The 21789-nt window shown below is 33.1% G+C and overlaps 2 protein-coding genes and 1 long non-coding RNA gene across 3 annotated transcripts; 1 reads left to right on the top strand and 2 right to left on the bottom strand.

Moving 5' to 3' along the window:
- Positions 1–620: 620 nt before the first annotated feature.
- LOC118277413 (uncharacterized) lies at positions 621–3345 on the bottom strand. Its single transcript, XM_035596191.2, has 2 exons — positions 2952–3345; positions 621–2741 (listed from the first exon to the last, which is right to left on the bottom strand). Exons 1-2 carry the CDS (start codon positions 3001–3003, stop codon positions 775–777), a joined length of 2019 nt encoding a protein of 672 aa, XP_035452084.2. The 5' UTR covers positions 3004–3345; the 3' UTR covers positions 621–774.
- A 3632-nt stretch (positions 3346–6977) lies between these two features.
- On the bottom strand, positions 6978–8490 carry LOC118278921 (uncharacterized). Its single transcript, XR_004783933.2, has 3 exons — positions 7794–8490; positions 7481–7569; positions 6978–7399 (listed from the first exon to the last, which is right to left on the bottom strand). It is a non-coding gene; the product is annotated as an uncharacterized LOC118278921 (long non-coding RNA).
- A 579-nt stretch (positions 8491–9069) lies between these two features.
- LOC118273393 (uncharacterized) lies at positions 9070–14180 on the top strand. Its single transcript, XM_035590340.2, has 2 exons — positions 9070–9638; positions 9852–14180. The coding sequence occupies exon 2, from the start codon at positions 10581–10583 to the stop codon at positions 14079–14081; it is 3501 nt and encodes a 1166-aa protein (XP_035446233.2). The 5' UTR covers positions 9070–9638; positions 9852–10580; the 3' UTR covers positions 14082–14180.
- Positions 14181–21789: the final 7609 nt, after the last annotated feature.

Below are 21789 nucleotides of genomic sequence, written 5' to 3'. Positions count from 1 at the left end.
TTGTTGTCCGTGTTTGTGTCCGTTAGTGAAGAATTTTCCTTAGATCAAAAATGATGTGAAATGATAACACGCACACAACGTCACGCCTTTTATCTTCGAAGGGGTAGGCAGAGGTGCACATTACGGCACGTAATGCCGCTATACAATGTACACCCACTTTTCACCATTTGTGCTATAAGTCCCATGTAATAAGGGGTGAGCCTATTGCCATATACTGGGCACATTTCCAAACTCCGTGCTACAACTGTGCATGGATGGCACAGATCACGTACCATCACTATGCTCCCATCTCAAAAAAGAATATACCTAAGCTCCTCTACCAATCCTTTTTGGGAATAAAAGTCACGATAACATATGAGGCCATGAGAGCCAGAGCGGCCTAACTTATTAAACAAAAAATTACAGTATTAAGGAAAAACAGTGAGCCCTGATTTAAAATAATTTTAACTTTAGTAAATAAATATATTATGACATTATTTGCGGTCTTACTTTCTTATTATGTAATATTCCTTAACTTTTAATGATTTTACTAACTCTAGTCATCATATCCATAAAATTATTTTCAGTTAGGCCACTCTGGCATTTGGGGTTTCGGGTGTATTGAAGAAAAAATTAAGCAGTTAAGCCAAACTATTTATTAATTAAGAAAAAAATAATTAAGATAGACATATATATAGACATCCTTACCACACTTTATCACTCAGCAGGTGATTGAGTGAAGTAGGGGTGTCTATTATTGTAAGGATAATTAAATTTTAAACATTTCTTGCTCACTCAATCACTATCCACTTCTTCCTCTCCCACATACAGATCGTTCGGTGCTGATGCATTTGCTTTTATGTTATTATAAAAGTCATGATATACTGGGGGAATGTATTGCAGAAGTTCTATCAAGTCCTTTTTCTTCTCCACGCTAATTTGTTTTCCCAAGGGATAAAGAAGGTCTAGCTCCAAGTCAGCAATATTGATGGAATTCCTTTTCTTAATGTTAACGTTTTCAAATAAGACCTCAGGATTATTTGAATATTTAAAAAATATTGAAAATGGGTGGATCTTGTGGTAAAGAAGCCACTGAATACTCAGCCACTTTACTTTTGATTTCTCTGCAGTGACCTTCCGATTGGTAATATTATTTTCAAGTTTTTTCGTTGAAACAAAATCATCTGTTGTCATTTTCATAATTTTAAAAGCATTCTTCTTTCTTGCAGCTTTTATAACTTTAATCCAATCGTCCGGTATAAAAATATCCTTAAAGAATTTTTTCTGTTTTTCAATCAATCCGAAGTCTTGATCACATGCCAAGTAAGAATGACCACTTACAAAAAATTTATGGTCTATTTTTTCTACAACATAGTTTGGATGACTAGTAATATATTGACAAAGAGTAGCCATTTTTATATTTCTGTTCTGGCCACCACATTGGTCAGAATATAAGATCAATGTTTTAGTCTTGACGTTTTCTTTTATGTAACGCAATAAACAAGACCCTATTTCCTGAGGCCCTCTCGAAGCTACTGTTTCGTCCCATACACACATCGTCGCAATGTCAGTTGCAGCATCATGTATGCCTAAGTTGTATGTCCATAGCTGCCTTTTATAATAACACACTCCAGTTGATATTACTGGAGTAGGTAATGTTTTCATGAGGTCAAATACGATTACAGTAACGTCTGTATCTTCTTTAGCAAGATTTTTATCTATTTTGTAATTGTCTTTTGCTGAGTCAGCTTTTGCAAGGTGTACCTTTTTCTGTAACTCAAATTGTTCTTTTGCTTCTTGTGAACTAGCTGCATCTATCTTAATCTTAAGGTTGTCACATTTTTTGCAAGAATCAGATATAGGGGCATGAAATGATAGGTTGAAGTGTTGATTAAATACTTTTCTGAACATAAAATCTGAAACCCTTTCTGACTCTGGAGTATCATTACAGTAAAGAGCATACATTTTCGGCAAACTTAGATCCGGCGCTAAGAATCTTCTGTTCGTGCTCTTGTGTAGTGTGTAATGTGATTCATACTTCGGGAATTTATCAATGAATTCTTTGACGCGTTGAATCTTTTCTTCACTTGTCTTATTGACAGGGGCATGCCTTCCCCTTGCATCAATGGGTGGTGTAGGAATGGACAGTTTCCTTTTTAAAACTCTGGATAGTCTTCCATCAGATACTGCAAATATTTTTTTGAAGAATTCCTTACATACCGTAGTGGACAATCCTTCAGAATTCGGCATTGTATACACCCTGGTATTGGAGCGTCTAGAATCAGTTTGTTGGCCATTCGTGGAAATAGAGGATCTCTTTTTAGGTAACACTTTCACTAATGAAAAGATGTAAGATGACTGCAAATCAAAATTTTCCATAGCATAAAATCTATTAAAGAGTTCTTTTTGCTGTTCAGAATTAATTTTATCATGGCATTTCTGTGCACATTTACATGGTATATCTGTGTTTATACTTTTCGAAGGGACAGTGTTACCTTTTGTATTTACATATTCCTCTCCTTTAGCACGTTTCTCCTTGCGGATATTTTTTTTCCACTTACTTGGCTGTCGTAGTCGCTTTCTTGGCTTACATTGCTCTTCGGTATTTTCTGGGCTTGCAGTGGGATGAGCGACATTTGGGGACTGGTTTTCTGCATCCAAAATGTCCAGTAGATCCACGTCAGCTGGCGATGGCGACCTTGTTGGCAAATACTCCGAGCCTGAATCTTGATAGGGATCGTCCTCATCCACGCCGAAGATTTCTGAAAGTAAATGATTTGCATAAAAAATACCTCTTCAATTACCTTTAATAAAAACAACTTTACATGTAACTTCCTAGATAATTATTTACTTCAATAATTGCTTCAAACGTAACATAACCCGTAAAATTGTTCAAAATATATTCGTTATGAATATATTGATAAAGAAATAATGTTATTTTATCGTATATGAAAATATTATGTTAAACTTACCTTGCATTGTCTTTTCTACATTACCAGAGGTTCCTGCTTCCATATTATCCATTTTAATTAGCAGACACTAACAACAAAACAAAAACTAAATAACAGCAAATCACAGCTGATCATCATAGATTAAAAATTGACAATTTGGCCTAAACGTCAAGATGTTGTGTTGCCATAGTGCAAAAATGGCCTATCTCACTTAGGCCATTATAGCACTACTAAACTTTGCAAAATTCAAATAGGCAAAGATGGTTGATCATAACGCCATCTCTGGGATGCTTTTAAAACTATTTTTAGGCCATTGTGGCGCTATAAGATATCGTTTGCATATTTTTTGTCAAATAAAATTGGTTTTGAAAAAATGTCAGTTAGGCCACTCTGGCTCTCATGGCCTCATATGTAAACGGCAATGCAAACACCACTTCCCTTTTTATTACTCTCTATATTTCATTTCCTTAAGCAACTCGAAAAATAATATCCTAACAGGATTACATAATGTTAAGGGCTTTTGTTGCAAACGACTACATATCTACCTACACAAATCCAGTATAAACTGACCTTAGAATGTGGGAAAAGATTATATAAAGAGAGACCATGGTAAACTGGTTTGTGTAGATTGATGTTCAATGACCCATTGCCTCCCACAGAGGAAGTTGTAAGGGCGTAGTGCATGACGTCAGCAGTTTGAAAAGGGTTGGTCACAAGTTCGAACCCTGGGGGATGAACTAAAGTAAGTGCTCAGTTAGCCATGGTTTCAAATTCATAAGTTACTTGGTATAGTACAATATAAAGTTTAATAGTCAGTATATATTTGTTCAGAAATTCTCCCCTTTTTGTATCTCAAAGGGGTAAGAAAATGTGTAAAATGTAACACACTTTTCGCCATTTTTGTTTCAAACCAGACATAATAATGTATCTTTTAGTCTCTGTGATATTACTAAATAAATACCTCGGAAATCGGAGAGATTAATAATAATAATTTACAACCTAGTTACATCAACTGGAACTAAGAATGCTTTTCCACCAGACATGTGCTAAGTAGATACGGTACGAAGCTTATCTAATAGCTATGCTGTGAAACGATGTGACGGCACGCGTCTATAGCACGCATCTTTCCTTAAAAAACATGGCTTAGCCAAGTCCATTTCCACCACTTCTAAGTTATGTGTACCAATGAATATGATTGGTGGAAACCAATTACGCATCTACAGCAACGTAGCATAGCACATCTCTAATGGAAAAGCCCTCTAATTGAGGAAACATTTCTAGTAGTAGGTAATAATAAACACCTGCCTAATTTAATAGGTACTATGAAACAAAACAATACCTATGAAGTAGGTATCTGACTGAAATATTTCCTAGAATATGCCACTAATTCTAAGATCTTTTAGTAAAAGCGAACTATGGACGTAACAATTTGACGTTAATTGTTGACATTTCTAAAGATAAATATTTTATATTGTTACATAAAATAATGTAATCATGAAGTTTGTTATTACGCAAGCCCTGTCTAATGACAGGGTTTTTCTTGTAACATACAGACATCACATCGTCACGCCTTGTCTCCCTAAAGGGGTAGGCAGAAGTGCATTTCGGCACGTAATGCACTGTATAATGTAGGTACATTTTCACCATTTGTGTTATAAGTCTCATGTAATAGGGGGTGAGCATATTGCCATATAATAGGCATAAAACCAGACTCCGTTTTGCTACTACGAAATTTTCGAAAAACCTTAAAAAACCGGTAGCGCTTATTGCTTTGCCCGACCCGGGAACTCATACTATTCCTTAATATACTTTTCTTATTTGTATTCAACTTATCGTAAACACAAAGACGTGTAAAAGTTTAAAACTATTTGCATCCTTTCTGAATCTATTTTATAATTCCTTTAAATAACAACAAACACCTACCTAACTACATAATTACATCCCAAGACACATAATATTTTAATTATTGCCTACACTACCACGCACGTCCGCTCACTACCACAGTTTAAACACTAATGATAATTTTAAACATTGCTCGCTCCCCACCCCTCGCACTCTAGCGAAACTCGGACTACCCACAAATAGGTACACATAACGTAGTTACACGAAGATAATTTATATAAATACAGGCAGTTACCCGCAGATTAGCTACCGTAACAAGAAATCAAATATTTAATCAGGACTTCCCAAGTAAGTAAGTAAGTGTATTTTTATTTAACCGACCTTTTTTGTAAAGGGTAAGCGATGTTTGACGAAGGGTTTCTTTGGCTTTTTGCCATTTGTCTTTTTTTCGATCATTGTATCACATTACATCTACAGCCTAAGTGGGCACTTAGGCTGTTGTGCAAAGGCCTCTTCTCACACAAAGAGTATGAGCATTAATCAACACGCTTGTTCAAGGCGGATTTGTGTTTTCACACTGGCGTAGTTGGCGCGGTGGCTCAGCAACAGGCTGTCATGCAACGTGTTCCGATTCCCGGAACAACTCCTTGTGTGATCCATAGATTCATTTTTATGTTTGTAAACGCACCCACTACACTAGAGAAAATCCTAATGTGGTGGTATGTAATTAAAAAAATATCCTATCCGTACGAGACGAGGTATTTGGTCAGCAGTGGCCACTTATAGACTGTTTATGTGATTTAACATAATATTTATTAACTATCTGAATGGCAGCACTTTTAAAACAAGCATGAGGCGCAGAGTCTTCGAAGCACTGCCAGAAATAAAACTGGTGGGTCAAAGCTGTCGACTGTTGCGAACGCGCAACAAAACAATCGCAATGTTTTCCGGCGTTGACGCGATGACCTGCTTCGAACAGGCATGTAAGGTGTTGTCCGGTATAGGCAAGTGGGGTCAAGTAGAGGGCGTACAGTCAAGGGTTATCAGCGTGGATGCTGCAGTGGTGGCTTCCGAGAAGGGAAAGATAGCGGATCTCATGGGCTGTGTTCAGGCTTCCGAACATCATGAAGTCATCGTTTATGAGGACAGGGGTGAAGACCTTAGCTTCCTCAGAAAAACGGTCCAGGATCCGCCAAGCGTTGATTCCTTAAGTGGTTCGGAGCGTTTGCAGCAAAAGTATTTGGAACAGAGCGCTCTGCAACAACAGCAACGAAACGCTGAAGGGCAACACAAGGAACGAACCTCGCGAAGTAACCTGTGGGCAATAACATCAGCCATTTGCACGGCTGCGGGTATTATTTCATCACCCTTCAAAAGGGGAGCGTCCGGATCCGCTCGCGGGGAAGTAGCGTCGCTCAAGCACATCCTGCTCAATCCAGGTCACCACCAACAAGAGCTGCAATGGGTCATGTCCGTCCGCCGAAGCTTCGCCATGCCACCACACCTAGGGACCATATCATAAACGCTTTCCTCGAGAGTAGGTTGAAATTGGGGTTTCTGGATCAGATGGGATCCAGAAACACCCAATTTCAACTATCATTCACATATTCGAAAGTAGGGGTTCCGAGATTAGATCCAGAAACACTCAATTTCAACCATCATTCATATATTCGAAAATAGGTGCAATGATTTAATTATTCATGAAATTAATATTAAGGTATGTATTCTGCGACGCACCTGTATACGTGTAATGAGCAAGTGTGTATCTGTGCTAATACAACTTATCCATTCAGTATTCAATTGTGTATTCGATAATTCAATATCATCTATTCAGCACATTGCAGTGCAAATAATTGAATGCGGTTATACGTTCTCCGATGTCGTCTTATATAAAGCTTACGATATACGTCAGTGATGCGATAACTTATTTATGTCATTTCCACAAACAAGGTACACAAATATCATTATTAAAACTAGGGAGGTCCTGGGTTTGGTCCTGATTCGAAACAAGTATAATTAAGTATAGTTTTCTATTAGTAAAATATAAACACGGTTACACAGATATAGCTTGGTATGTAAAATGATGTATGTATGTATATATGTATGTCTTGATATGTTAGACCTTATCAAGGTATAGCACCCTATCTACTTCTACAGGAATGATCTATTTACTTAAAATTTTATGACGTAGAAATAAAAAGCAAATAATATTTAGAATGATTATATTTTAAATATCAATTACATGAAGTTGAACTTAACTTTTTAACTATTTTAGTAACTAAATACTCAGTTTCACTCATGATTTCATCAATATCGCTTCGCACTAAATATTGTATATTGACGCTTGCACTATCTGGATCACTGTCTATTTCGTCCATATGACGACCATCCACATCATGTACAATTATTTTTATTATTCGGCGAACGGTCCCGGACTCTTTACGCATGACAAAGGATTTGTTTTTAAAAGATTTTGATTTATTTTTTTTCTTCTTTAATTTTTCCTTTTCTATTTCTTGCTGTCTACTCTCCTCACATGCCTGTGCCGACACTTCGGCGTACCAGCTCTCTCGGTCTTGAGCATAGTAAAATGGATTAAAAACTGGATCTGAGCTCTCTATCAAATTCTGAAATAAAAATATGCATGATTTTAATTGCGTTATTAAATAGAATTCATTGTTAACATCGATAGTCGTTTAGATACTTACGTTACGTTGTTGGTCAATGTTATCTAAAACAGGACTGTAGGAAGGTGAGCGTGACATATTCAATTCTACGTCTAGACTTTGTTAAATACCTAGAAAAAAAAAACACTCTAAATTAATATTTCATTTACTATTATTTTATCTCAAAAAGATAAATAAAAATAAAAACAACTATGATTAAAACATAGTGTTATGTAGAAATAAATATTGACTTATGTACTAGACATATTAAATAATGATTGTACCGTCTGATAATAATGTTGGTAATGTTTTTTAATTGTTGGATAAAATACTGAGAAAGAATATTAAAACTTACCGATATTACACGATAAAGACAGCTGCAACAGTCAGGTGTGAAATCAGATTAGATTTTAAATAATTTTTCTCTTTATATATAATTTAATTGTAATCTATAGAGTTCAAAATCGTACGTTTTTGCTAGGTATTACATCCTATACGAAAATGGTGTGATGAAATTGAAAACATCTCAACACGTGCCCAACAACTTTGCAATGTAAGTTGTAATTCTTTTTAAGGGATGGATCAAAACATCAAAACGAAATAGCAATATCGATATACTATTGTTACGCCTGGCTTTGCCCGCTATTATTAAACATTTTTCAAAGTTATAATTTTTATATATAATAAAAAGATAAATAAAAATAAAAACAACTATGATTAAAACATAGTGTTATGTAGAAATAAATATTGACTTATGTACTAGACATATTAAATAATGATTGTACCGTCTGATAATAATGTTGGTAATGTTTTTTAATTGTTGGATAAAATACTGAGAAATAATATTAAAACTTACCGATATTACACGATAAAGACAGCTTAAATAATTTTTCTCTTTATATATAATTTAATTGTAATCTATAGAGTTCAAAATCGTACGTTTTTGCTAGGTATTACATCCTATACGAAAATGGTGTGATGAAATTGAAAACATCTCAACACGTGCCCAACAACTTTGCAATGTAAGTTGTAATTCTTTTTAAGGGATGGATCAAAACATCAAAACGAAATAGCAATATCGATATACTATTGTTACGCCTGGCTTTGCCCGCTATTATTAAACATTTTTCATAGTTATAATTTTTATATCACCTGAAAAAAGAAGGTAATATTTTTATTAGTTATTAATTTACTTATAAAGAAGTGTCGGTACATCTATCTGCTGGGATCGAATACAAGATTGAGTGAATCGATATATATATATTCACTTAATCTTATGTGGTGTGGTTTACACCTTCAAAAAGATTTAAAATTATTGATGAATCAGATTCTATAAAAAAGTATTTTATATTAAAATATAAATATATATATATATATATATATATTTATGGATATATATATATACGATTAATCCGAACTTAATCTTATGTGGTGTGGTTTACACCTTCAAAAAGATTTAAAATTATTGATGAATCAGTACTTTTCCAACACCATATTAAGGGAAAGAGAAGTTCCATTCTTTCAAACTACATATCCAGTATGGCACACTTTTCAGTTATAGTTAAAGACAGCGGCAGTATTACAGCGGCGTTCGGATTAGCTTGAGTACGGATTATAGGCTACTATATATATATATATATATATATATATATATATATATCCATAAATATTCTATTCTCTCTTAAAATAAAAGTTTATGAAAACATCACTGTCTTTTGCTTGACGCAGTCGGGTAAAAATTTTTACAGTAAGCTAAACTTATTGTAACCACAAAAGAGATAGGCACAGAAGGTTGGCTCCATACAACGAGTGACGACAGATGCACGTAAACATAGACGGGTACGTACATCAGTTGCATGGATCCATGGCAAGTCGTGAGCCAGTGCCCGCGCTTCGCTTTTATGTTCGTTGCATTATTGCTCAATATAGGGAGCTGGCCTTCTATACTTATCTATTTTGTGACTTGTAACCGTGTAGTATTACAATATTGAAGACAATGTAAACTATCGTATTTGGATGCAGTCAACTGACACAGCATTTTGATTACACGTGCCATTTTTCATATTTGGGATAATATGACGTAGATTTACCACTATTTAAGAGGGTAGCAGTTGAAGTTCGATTGCAATACATTTCTACAAGGGCTAGTAGAATCACTGACTACCTACGAGATTACCAGTATCTACCAGATCTACAAGATGTAAGTAACCTTGGTTTACATAACCTTATTATCTATTATACAATTACGCTATTGTCCAATCATTCTACTATTCGATTATTCTACTACTCGATCATTCTACTATTCAATCATTCATTAATTGAGTAATATAATAAAACATACAAAACAATTATTTATCCACTTAATAATAAAATACTAATACTGTTTATTTAATAAACTTTACTTTACTTTCAGGTCCACGCAAATGGCCGATCAGTTGTTCCCGTCTTCAGATGAGTCAATAGTTGACGCTCCAGTCCCAGTCAAGACCAGTAAAAAGAAGCGGAAGACTGCAGAGAAGGCATCGGGTAGCCAGCCTACCGCTAGTAAGAAGACTAAGTCGAGAGCTACGGTGCGTGATCTCTTCGGCACGGATAGCGACGATGACGAACTGGATCACAGCGTCGGTAAAAAAGCAGCACCTATCTATTCCTATGTTACGCGTAGGCTAGCTAACGGTTTCTCACGACAAATTGATGAAGAGAAAACTGGGGCTTTTTATATTGAGCTAAAAGTTTATAATAGTGACGAAATCGAGCGGGTACCACCAGTCAATCGATGGCGGCACTCCGTTATAACTATCAAAAATAAAACTAATTCGGACACCGAGTCCTGGAGGCATTTAAATGCATTCATAAAGGAGACAAGGAAAGAATTTAAAAACCGTACACCTACTTTTATAAGCTCGTACCAGTAGAATTAAACAGCTGTATAATAAAGAATAGATAATGAAGTACGTAATCATAACTCTCAATTAATCATTTATATGGACCTGTATAATCATTAAACTGTATTTACTAATTAACCTAAGACAACTATGTATTTTAAATGTAGTTTTGTTTAATTAAATGTATGTATATCTTATAGTATGTATCATTTTTCTTTTCAGTGAAATCACCCTCTACTGATTCACCATCAAGTTATATGTATTGTGATAAATGTAAAACAGAGATACCGAAACCTGAATTCAGATATCATAAACGAACTAATATCCATAAATCGAATTGTTTGATAAAGTCAAAGTTTGAACATATTGATATAATAGCTACAGCATTTAAAAACAGAATAATGACATATCGCTTAAACCCATCTATAGAAGACGAGTACCTCCTGCCGGAGGCGTTCTTAGATGGAAAACGAGACGATGTTTATAAATTAATTGAGTTATCATTATTAAAACATACATGTATTAAAGTTAACTTTGAGCTGTTTGCTTACTTTGTTTTACCTAAATCAGGTGAGCAGCAGCTGAAGTCATTTAATACAAAATACGAAGTTATTTATAAGAGTACTGATTTTGATCAGATTTATTTAAATATGAGAGAAACTTTTAAGATGAAATTAACTGAATTTGAGCACTGTGAATCGGGATGGTCATTCACATCACTAAGTCATTTAGAAATAAATATAAATAAGTATTCTCCCATGAGAGGTGGATCTTATATAGAACTACCCGTTGTTATTAAAAATACGAAGAGCTGTATAAATGTCTACAATAACGATGAATATTGTTTTTTATGGAGCATCTTAGCAGGATTATTTCCAGTCAAAAACAATGTCTGTAGGACAAGCTCTTATCCGCATTTTAATTCGATATTTAATATAAAAGGGATGTCATTCCCACCATCCGCCAAAGACATCAGGTTGTTTGAAAAGAATAACAGTAATTTAAGTATTAATATTTACGGATTGGATCAACATTACACTGTAACTGGTCCTCTTTATGTGACAAATTTTAAGAAAGATAAGCATATTAATTTATTGTATTTCGAGAAAAATGACAGAGCTCATTATTGTTTGATCAAAGATCTTTTACGCTTAGTGAGACGTCAAGTTTCCCGTCATAAAGGTCGAATGTATTTATGTGAGACATGTTTGCAATTTTTTACTAGTGAAATGAAATTCCACTCTCATGCCTGTTCTAAAATTATAACATTATTACCAGACAAAAACAGCACGTTACAATTTAAGCATTTTGAGAGACAGCAAAAAATCAATTTTGTTATATACGCGGATTTTGAAAGTCTATTATGCAATTATGATGAAGAAAATACTAATAAAAATACTATAAAAAATAAATTACACCTGCCTTCATGTTTTGCATATTATGTATGTTGTTCACATGACACTAGTTTAAATAAATTTGTTACTTACACAGGGACAGACTGTGTACAAGTGTTTGTCAAAAAATTAATTGAAGAAACAAAATCAATACATAAGGTTTTGATTACTAAAAAAGCTATGAAACCTATGACTCCAGAACAAATGAATAATTATCGTAGTGCAAGTAGATGTCATATTTGTAAAAATTTATTATTTGATGACAAAGTGCAAGATCATGATCATATTACATCAGAATATAGAGGTGCAGCTCACTCACACTGTAATTTAATTTATAAAGTCTGTCCATTCATACCTGTCATATTTCATAATTTATCTGGCTATGATTCCCATATATTTATCAAGGAATTGTCTAAATATGATGGTGAAATAAAAATAATTCCAAAAACAAAAGAAAAATATTTATCCTTTACAAAAATTATTGAAACTGATAAATGTTATAAACCTTTGCAAATTAAATTCATAGATTCATTCCAGTTTCTTAGCACAAGTCTCGATAATCTGAGTAAAAGTTTAACAGACAGTGATTTCTTAAATTTAAAATCACATTTTCCTGATGACAAAAAATTCGAGTTAATACGAAGGAAGGGTATATATCCATATGAATATATTGATTCATGGCAGAAATATAATGAGACACAACTTCCACCAAAACATTGTTTTTACAATAGTTTGCAAATGAAACATATAACTGATAGCGAGTATGAACATGCGCAAACCGTTTGGAATTACTTTAATATTAGTAGTCTTGGTGAATATACTGATTTATATTTAAAAAGTGACGTATTATTATTATGCGATATATTTGAAAATTTTAGAAAAATATGTCTACAGCATTATAATCTCGATCCTGCACACTATGTAAGTTCACCTGGTTTAAGTTGGGACGCCATGCTCCTTTACACGGGTGTTCAACTCGAGTTGATTCATGATTTAGAAATTTATAAGATGATAGAAAAAGGAATACGTGGTGGACTAGCACAGTGCTCTCACCGATATGCTAAAGCCAATAACATTTACCTCCCTCATTTTGATGATTCTAGACCGTCGTCATATTTAGTATATCTTGACTGTAACAATCTTTATGGATATGCAATGACTAAAAAATTACCTATATCAGATTTTAAATTCATGACAAGTTTCGAAATGGCCAATTTTTGTTTGTTTGATATTCCTGACGATGCTGAGTACGGTTACATTTTAGAAGTTGACATGATGTATCCAGATAATTTACATAATTTACACAAAGATTTGCCTTTCGCTCCGGAAAAGTTCATACCCATAGGAGGGAAAACAGAAAAGTTAATCGCGAACTTGTATGACAAGTACAACTATGTTATACATTATATATATTTAAAAGAATGTATTAGACATGGACTTATTTTAAAAAAAATTCATCGGATACTCCAATTTAAACAAGAAAACTTTTTAAAAAAATATATAGACTTAAATACTCAATTACGTCAATCAGCTAAAACATCATTTGAAAGAGATTTCTTTAAACTTTTGAATAATTCAATATTTGGAAAAACTATTGAAAATAAACGAAAACAGGTTGATGTTAAACTGGTGACTAAGTGGAATGATAATAAGAATAGAACAAATAAAACATTATGTGCTGAGAAACTAATTGCAAAACCAAACTTAAAAAGTATTAGTGTTTTTAGTGAAGATTTTCTTGCAATTCAATTGGATCCTGAAAAACTTGTTTTAGATAGACCCATATATGTTGGCTTTGCCGTACTGGAATATGCTAAACAACATATGTATAATTTCCATTATGACTTTATTAAAAAAAAGTACGGTGACAATGCAAAACTGTGTTATACCGATACTGACAGTTTATTATACTTAATACATACACAAAACTTTTATAAAGATTTGAATGATAATATATTGAAATTTGATACTAGTAATTTTGACATTAATAATCCTTATTGTATACGAAAGTTAAACGATAAAATTCCCGGCTTGTTTAAAGATGAATTAGGTGGTGATGTAATAACCGAATTTATTGGATTGAGAGCAAAACTGTATTGTATTAAATCACTGAAAACACAGATTAATAAAGCTAAAGGTGTATCAAGGCCAATTACAAAAAGTTTAAAAATATCTAACTATAAGAAAGTTTTATTTAAGAATATTACTTTTAAATGTAAGATGAATATGATTAAATCAAGCAAACATGTACTGTATTCACAGGCAGTTAATAAAGTAATTTTAAATAGAATAGATGATAAAAGATTAGTTCAACCAAATCAAATAGATACATTACCTTGGGGTCATTGTGATTACATATGCTAGAAATTTTGTATTATACAATGTATACTGCTATGATTCAAAATATATAGTTGTATCTTAAATAAAGATAAGATTTGCCTAATAAACTATACATTTGGTTTATATTTGACTTTTATTTCCTACAGACTTATATAAATCCTGAAACCTATAACAATCATCATTTTGCAATGAGAATCTTGTACTCAACACCTGTTTGACTTAATATAACAAAATAAAACAAGTATATATGTGTCTGTTAAGTAGTTTTTGAATTAATAGGTAAGATGAAGTTGATCAAGCAACCCATATCCCTCAGTGTTAATAATATAAGATTAAATGACTCCGTTCACCATATCAGACATAGCGCTTTATTACCGAATACCATTCGCTGTATAATGTGTGGTCCATCAAACTGTGGTAAAACGAATGTTATGATTAGTTTACTACTGCATCAAAATGGGCTCAAATTTAGAAACCTTTATCTTTACTGTAAAACTACTTTTCAACCAAAATACCGTTTCTTGACTGAAGTTTTAAAAAGAGTACCGCAGATTAACTTCTACGAATTCAGTGATGATAAAGATGTAATTTCTCCGAGTGAAGCATTAACGAATTCTGTATTTATTTTCGATGATGTTGCATGCGAAAATCAAGTAAATATCCGCAATTATTTTTGTATGGGTAGGCATAAACAAATAGATTGTTTCTATTTATCTCAAACCTATTCAAAAATTCCAAAACAATTATTACGTGACAATGTTAATTTTCTTATTATATTCAAGCAAGATGATGTGAATTTAAAACACATTTATGAAGAGCATGTTAGTTCTGATTTACAGTGGAAAGAATTCAAGAATATTTGTCGAACTGTTTGGAGTAAACCTTATAATTTTCTACTTATTAATAAAGAATCGTCACTAAATAATGGAAGATACCGACAGAATTTTGATATATTTTTTAAATTTGACTGACTGTTTTACATATAAGTAATTAACATGCCAAATCAAATTCAGTATAACTTGTTCTTTTTGTAACGTAGTTGTTATATATAATACATGGAGAAAAAGATTGTTTCTATTAATGATCTCAAACCTATTCAAAAATTCCAAAACAAATTCGCTGTTCCTTTGTCTCGCTACGTGACAATGTTAATTTTCTTATTATATTCAAGCAAGATGATGTGAATTTAAAACACATTTATGAAGAGCATGTTAGTTCTGATTTACAGTGGAAAGAATTCAAGAATATTTGTCGAACTGTTTGGAGTAAACCTTATAATTTTCTACTTATTAATAAAGAATCGTCACTAAATAATGGAAGATACCGACAGAATTTTGATATATTTTTTAAATTTGACTGACTGTTTTACATATAAGTAATTAACATGCCAAATCAAATTCAGTATAACTTGTTCTTTAGCTGAACGTAGTTGTTATATATAATATAACATGGAGAAAAATATTAAAATAGAATTAATGAAGTCTGTAGACTCCATAAAGAATAAAATAAAACAAATGAAAAACCAGGAACACTCAATGAATTTGTCACTTGATAAAATGTTAAAACCTGTCACAGATCCCCTTAAAACCCTTGTTGATTCGAATAAGACAATAGAGAAAATACAAACTTTTGAAAATACACACTCTAATTTTGAAGACATGGAATTGGATGACATTAATACTAGTTCATCAACGAAGTTTGAAGAATGCTACGATCCACAACCGAATCCTATACAGATCGTTAAAAAGTCTCCCCAGACGGAATTAGTGGATGATTTAGAAATATCATTAGAGGGTCGTGATATCCATGATATTTATGATGGGGTAAATATACCATTTGGAATAAGGAGTGCAAACAAAAAATTACTAATGGGTAATTCAATAGTTTCATTTTCTAAAATAGATAGTGTGAATGATGACAATGTCGTTTTAATTAAAATTGGTGACAAAAGCTACAATTTAACCCCTGGTTTAAAAGAACTTTTACTTCGAAGAAAACCTGATTTGAAACTAATATCGAGCAAAGATAAACTTGTCTATAAAGATATGTTGCATTATACAAATGCACATAAGAGAGATTTTAATCCCAATGGGCAAATAAGAGGCGATAAAGGTATAAAATATCGTGAAATAATCAAACCATTGTTTTCTGAAACGTTAAACAATAATGTTGTCACTAAATTTGGAAGAAGCTTACCAACCCTAAAGAAATACAAAAATAACACTGACTTGGTATATTGGGATGATCCTAACGAACTGGTTGACAGATTGAAACTATTAATTGCTTCGCGAGATGCCGGTAATACAAACCATGATAATGAAATTTTATCAATAATCGAAGAATTAAAAGAAGCTGGCATAATTAAATAATAAATAGTCATATTAACATGCTTTTTATTCAGTATTTTAGCTGAATTCAAGGCAAATATACTAAATTGTGAACATGAGTAAAGCTGACGTGGTAAACGAAATTCATAAAAATGCGAGGGTGAACTATCCACGAAGACGTGTTATCATGAAAGATATAGACGACTTGTGGCAAGCAGACTTAATTGATATGCAATCAATTTCAAAAGAAAATAAAAATTACAGATATATTCTTGCTGTCATTGATACATTTTCGAAATATGCTTGGGCCTTTCCTATGAGAAGTAAAACCAAAGAAGATATGTGTAACTCTTTCAAAACTTTGTTAGATAAAGGACGTGTTCCTAAAAATCTGCAAACAGATAATGGAGCAGAATTTTATAATAACAAATTTCAGAAGCTTATGAAATCGTATCATATTAACCATTATTCAACTTTCTCAACAAAAAAGGCTTCAATAGTTGAACGATTTATCAGAACATTGAAATCGAAAGTCTATAAAGAATTTAGTTTAAAAGGCAATTACAATTGGGTAAATAATACCCTCAATGATGTTATTTACAAATACAATCACACTCACCATCGCACTATTAATGAAATCCCTGCTAATGTGAACAATATTAATAAAAAACTGATATTAGAAAGGTATATAAAATTGTTAAAAAATGATAATTTAAAAAGCAAGTACAAAGTAGGTGATTATGTACGTATCAGTAAATACAAAGGAACATTTGAAAAAGGTTATACTCCCAACTGGTCAACAGAAATATTTAAAATTCGTAAAATACAAAATACAACTCCTATAACTTACTTAATCGAAGATACTATCAGAGGTCAGCCTATTTTAGGTGCATTTTATACACAAGAACTTCAAAAAACAAAACATCCCAATGTATATCTAGTCGAGAAAGTTCTTAGAAGAAAAGGTAACAGGGTTTTAGTAAAATGGTTAGGTCTATCTTCAGCTGAAAGCAGTTGGATTGATAAATCGAATGTAATATTATAAAACTCGAATCACGTAACTATTTATTACAGTATTCAAAGCAGAATCATCAGTCTTATAATGTGTTTTGGAGAGAGTAGTCTTCTCAATTGGCTTATTAATAATATACCATTTGAATTACATTTACCAGGATATAATTACTGTGGTCCTGGTACTAAATTAATAAAAAGACTTACACAAGGAGATAAAGGTATAAATAAGTTGGACGAATATTGCAAAGATCACGATATTGCATATCACAAATCATCAAACTTAAAGGATCGACATAAAGCTGATTTAATTTTGTTAAAAATGGCAAGAGAGCGAGCTGTTGCTTCCGATGCCAATATAGGTGAAAAACTCGCAGCTCGCTTAGTAAGTAAGGCTATGTTAGCAAAAATTAAAACTGGTTCTGGTTTGAACAAAAAGTATTCTCCAAAAATTATACCTGGAAAAGGGTTAAAAAGTAAATTAAAATCTGTTATTACAAAAGCAAAAAGACACATAAAAAAATTAAAACCTAAGACCAAGAAAATGGCTATAGAATTAGCTATTGCCGCTACCAGAGAATTAGCTGATGATTCATCGATTAAGCTCCCTCGTATTATTCCTATTCCAAAAACTGGCGGAGTACTACCTTTGATTCCTATTTTTGCGGGATTATCAGCGGCGGGGGCTTTAGCAGGCGGTGCAGCTGGTATTGCTAAAACCATAAATGAATTCAAAATGGCTAAAAAGCTGTATGAAGAATCGAAGAGACACAATGAAAAAATGGAAGCTCTATGTATTGGGAAAGGACTACACCTTAAACCACATAAAGGCGGACTTGGAATTTTTGTATCAAAAGAAAAAACTAATAAATCGGCTACCCAAACGGGCCTTAACTAACTTTGACATTTTAAAGTACGGAAATAGAATTCCTTATTTTAGAGGTGTCTTTATGAGAGATGAGCTCCCTAAATATCCTAATAAAAAAGAATGTGGAGTTATTAATTTAGATAGTTCTAAAAATCCTGGTTCTCATTGGGTAGCCTATGCAAAATATAATGATTATGTTGAGTATTTTGACAGCTATGGAAATCTAAAACCTCCGAAGGAATTCATAAAATATGTTGGTTCCAACATACAATATAATTATGAAAATATACAACGTGATCACCCCTTCAATTGTGGACATCTATGTTTAAATTTTTTAAAGAATTTTTGGTATAATCAAGAAATAAAATAAACAGGATCATATAAAAGAGTTCAGTATGCAAGCATGTCTACTACGATTACAATCTCTGGAAATAAATCAGAACTGGTCTCGTATTTTCAACCACCTCTTCATTTATCTGATCAATACGAGTGCGGTTTACTATACTTTTCAGTAATAAAAAAAGACCAAACGTGCCCGTTAATAACAACAGTTTAACAGCTGTAATCAGAATCGAATGTGATCTTGTGCACGGTTCATATTACAACGGATTACCGACTCATTTTATTCATGAATTTATATCTGATACTGCTCCAGGTCGCAGCTACACAGAAATACCTCAGAACGTTATTTACTTCCCAGTGAACAAAAATATAATTTCATCCATATCTGTCAGGATCGTAGATCAGTTTGGTTACTGCATTGACTTTGGTGAAGAACATATTCAATTACGTCTTCATTTAAGAAAAGCAAAATGATAGTATATAATAAAAACCCTCCAGTGAAAATAAAACGTCCTATTCCGTCAACAACCGTTAAGGTGCACAGACGTAAGAAAAACGTGAAGAAATTGACTAAATCAAATAAAGATTTTCTTAAAGCTTTAGGGTTTAAAGTATGAGTATACTACAGATTACTGATTTACCACACTTTGATAGTTCAATCGAAAGCTATGAAGTCCATTCATACAATCCCTACAATAACAGCTTTAGAGAAAACGATGAAATCAGAATCCCCATACATCAGCAAGACATATACGTGCTACCATCAGCCAGTTCAATCTACATCGAAGGCCAGGCAAAGCTGTTCGGTAAGGATGGGCATCCGAGCAAGAAAACTGTTACGTTCACTAATAACCCTGTTATGTATTTGTTTCAAGACATCAGATACGAAATGAATGGAATTGAAATAGATCGTATAAAAAATTCCGGAATAACATCAACAATAAAGTCATACATCTCATTAAATGAAGCAGAAAGTAAAGTTGCTGCATTGTGGGGTTGGAATTTAAACGGGTTCCAAAGTGATGGGCATTTTAGCGTTGTGGTGCCATTAAATAAGATTTTAGGGTTTGCAGAGGATTATAATAAAATTGTAATAAATTGTAAACACGAACTTATATTGAATAGGAGTAATTCTAACTTAAATAGTATTATTCTTACTGATGAAAACGTCCAGCTTCAAATAGATATACAAAGGGTTCAGTGGAGAGTACCACATATAAAAGTTTCAGATAGAGAACGTTTAACACTTTTAAAGCATTTAGAAAGAGATAAACCTATTCAGATGGCTTTTAGAAATTGGGATTTATATGAGTATCCTTTACTACCTAAAACCACAAAGCATTCTTGGTCAGTAAAAACTGCTTCTCAATTAGAAAAGCCCCGGTATGTAATTTTTTGCTTGCAGACTAATAGAAAAAGTAATAAATCAAAAGACAGCTCAGTATTTGATCATTGTGATGTGACAAATGTAACGCTATTTTTGAATTCTCAATATTACCCTTATGAACCTTTAGGTTTAAAGTTTTCTGAAAACAAGTACAGTATATTATATGAAATGTATGTGAAATTTCGTCAGTCGTATTATAGCAGCCCAATCGATCCCTTGCTTGATCTGAAAGATTTTAAAGAAAAAGCACCACTTTTTATTATAGATTGTTCAAGGCAAAATGACTGTTTAAAAACAGGTCCGGTAGACGTAAGGTTGGAATTTGAATGTTCAACATTAATACCAGATAACACAACTGCCTACTGTTTAATTATTAACGATCGACTTGTGGAATACAAACCGTTAAGTAACATTGTGCGCAGGCTATCATGACTGCAATTGTAGATGTTCAAGGTTTCAAAACAGAAGCTAATGAATTTATAATAAAGGAGATTGCGATATTATGCGATAAAAAAATACAGGTATTTCTAATAAAACCTCCATTTCCATTTTACAATTTGACTAAACAAGAACGGCGACAAGTAAGTTGGATTGAGCGCAATAGAAAGATACACTGGAATGAAGGAATTGTGCCTTACTCAAATTATCAGAATTTGGTTATAAATATTTTAAGAGATAAATGTGTTTATGTCAAAGGTTCAGAAAAAGTGTCATGGTTAAGAAACATTGTAAATAGTACTAATGTTAATAACTTAGAAGATAAAGGTTGTCCTAGTTTATTAAACTTATATAAAGAATATGAAAACTCTCATGATCTGTATAGCTGTATTAATCATGATTCAGTATGTGCATTAAAAAATGTTTTCTGTTTAAATAAATGGCGTATAGACAATGTAGTATAAACACTCTAAGTAACTAATAAATTTTTGAAATAAATATTTTCTTGTTTTATTCCTTAAAGGTCGATTATATAGTAATTCCCACAGTTCATGGTTTATTTCTCGAACAGATGATCGAATCAAACGTATTGGCTAAGTGAATACAATGAAAACCATATCAGGAAGTGCATCGAATGAATGATGAGTGATGTCATACAACATGCTTATCGTTAAAGTAAACAAAGGGCATGAAGTAGTCCGCTATTTTGTTACATATTTGATGACACGTTTGTGACGAGTGATTGAATATGAGTACATAGTACCTATTTTTGAATACAGTAAATAGTAGGGTAAATTGGGTGTTTCTGGACATGCATATTAAAATGAATAGATAAATATAGGAGCCACTAGATCATTCTTTTCAATTAAATGAATGATAGTGAAAATTGGGGGTTTCTGGATCTCCTCTGATCCAGAAACCCCAATTTCAACCTACTAGACTCGAGGCAGCGGAAGCAGTCATATACGACAACAGTACGTCGAAAGTATTGAGAGGAGCTTCGATAAGTCGTAGTATGGCAGCTTACAACGCTACCGCAGGATTTGTGTCTCTGGACGAGAAGGAGTCGGATCAACGCGGAGTTGTGAAATTTAGAACTCCTCCCGAAGACTCCTTAGTGGTGGTTGCCAGGTGCACCAGGATTATGCTGGACGGTGGGATTTTGGAAATGGCAAAATCCATTTCTGAGTCTGGGCCAGACGGCGTTCTCTTTGGGAGTTGGGACACCCCGACGTTTCACTGGACAAACGGCGTACCAGGATGCGGCAAAACTACCTGGATAATTGACCAATTCGAAGCGGAAAGAGATTTAATCGTCACCACAACAACTGAAGCGGCAAATGACCTGAGAGACAAACT

The sequence above is a fragment of the Spodoptera frugiperda genome, chromosome 8 (genome assembly GCF_023101765.2).
Source record: "Spodoptera frugiperda isolate SF20-4 chromosome 8, AGI-APGP_CSIRO_Sfru_2.0, whole genome shotgun sequence".
Taxonomy (NCBI): Eukaryota; Metazoa; Arthropoda; class Insecta; order Lepidoptera; family Noctuidae; genus Spodoptera; species Spodoptera frugiperda.
This window is presented reverse-complemented; position numbering and strand designations above follow the sequence as displayed.

Bases quoted from the DNA above. Each gene is read 5' to 3' on its own strand.
- LOC118277413 (XM_035596191.2), bottom strand. From the start codon at position 3,003: ATGGATAATATGGAAGCAGGAACCTCTGGTAATGTAGAAAAGACAATG. The intron at 2,742-2,951 runs GTAAGTTTAACA...ATTTACTTTCAG, and splicing joins TGTAGAAAAGACAATGCAAG to AAATCTTCGGCGTGGATGAG.
- LOC118273393 (XM_035590340.2), top strand. From the start codon at position 10,581: ATGTATTGTGATAAATGTAAAACAGAGATACCGAAACCTGAATTCAGA.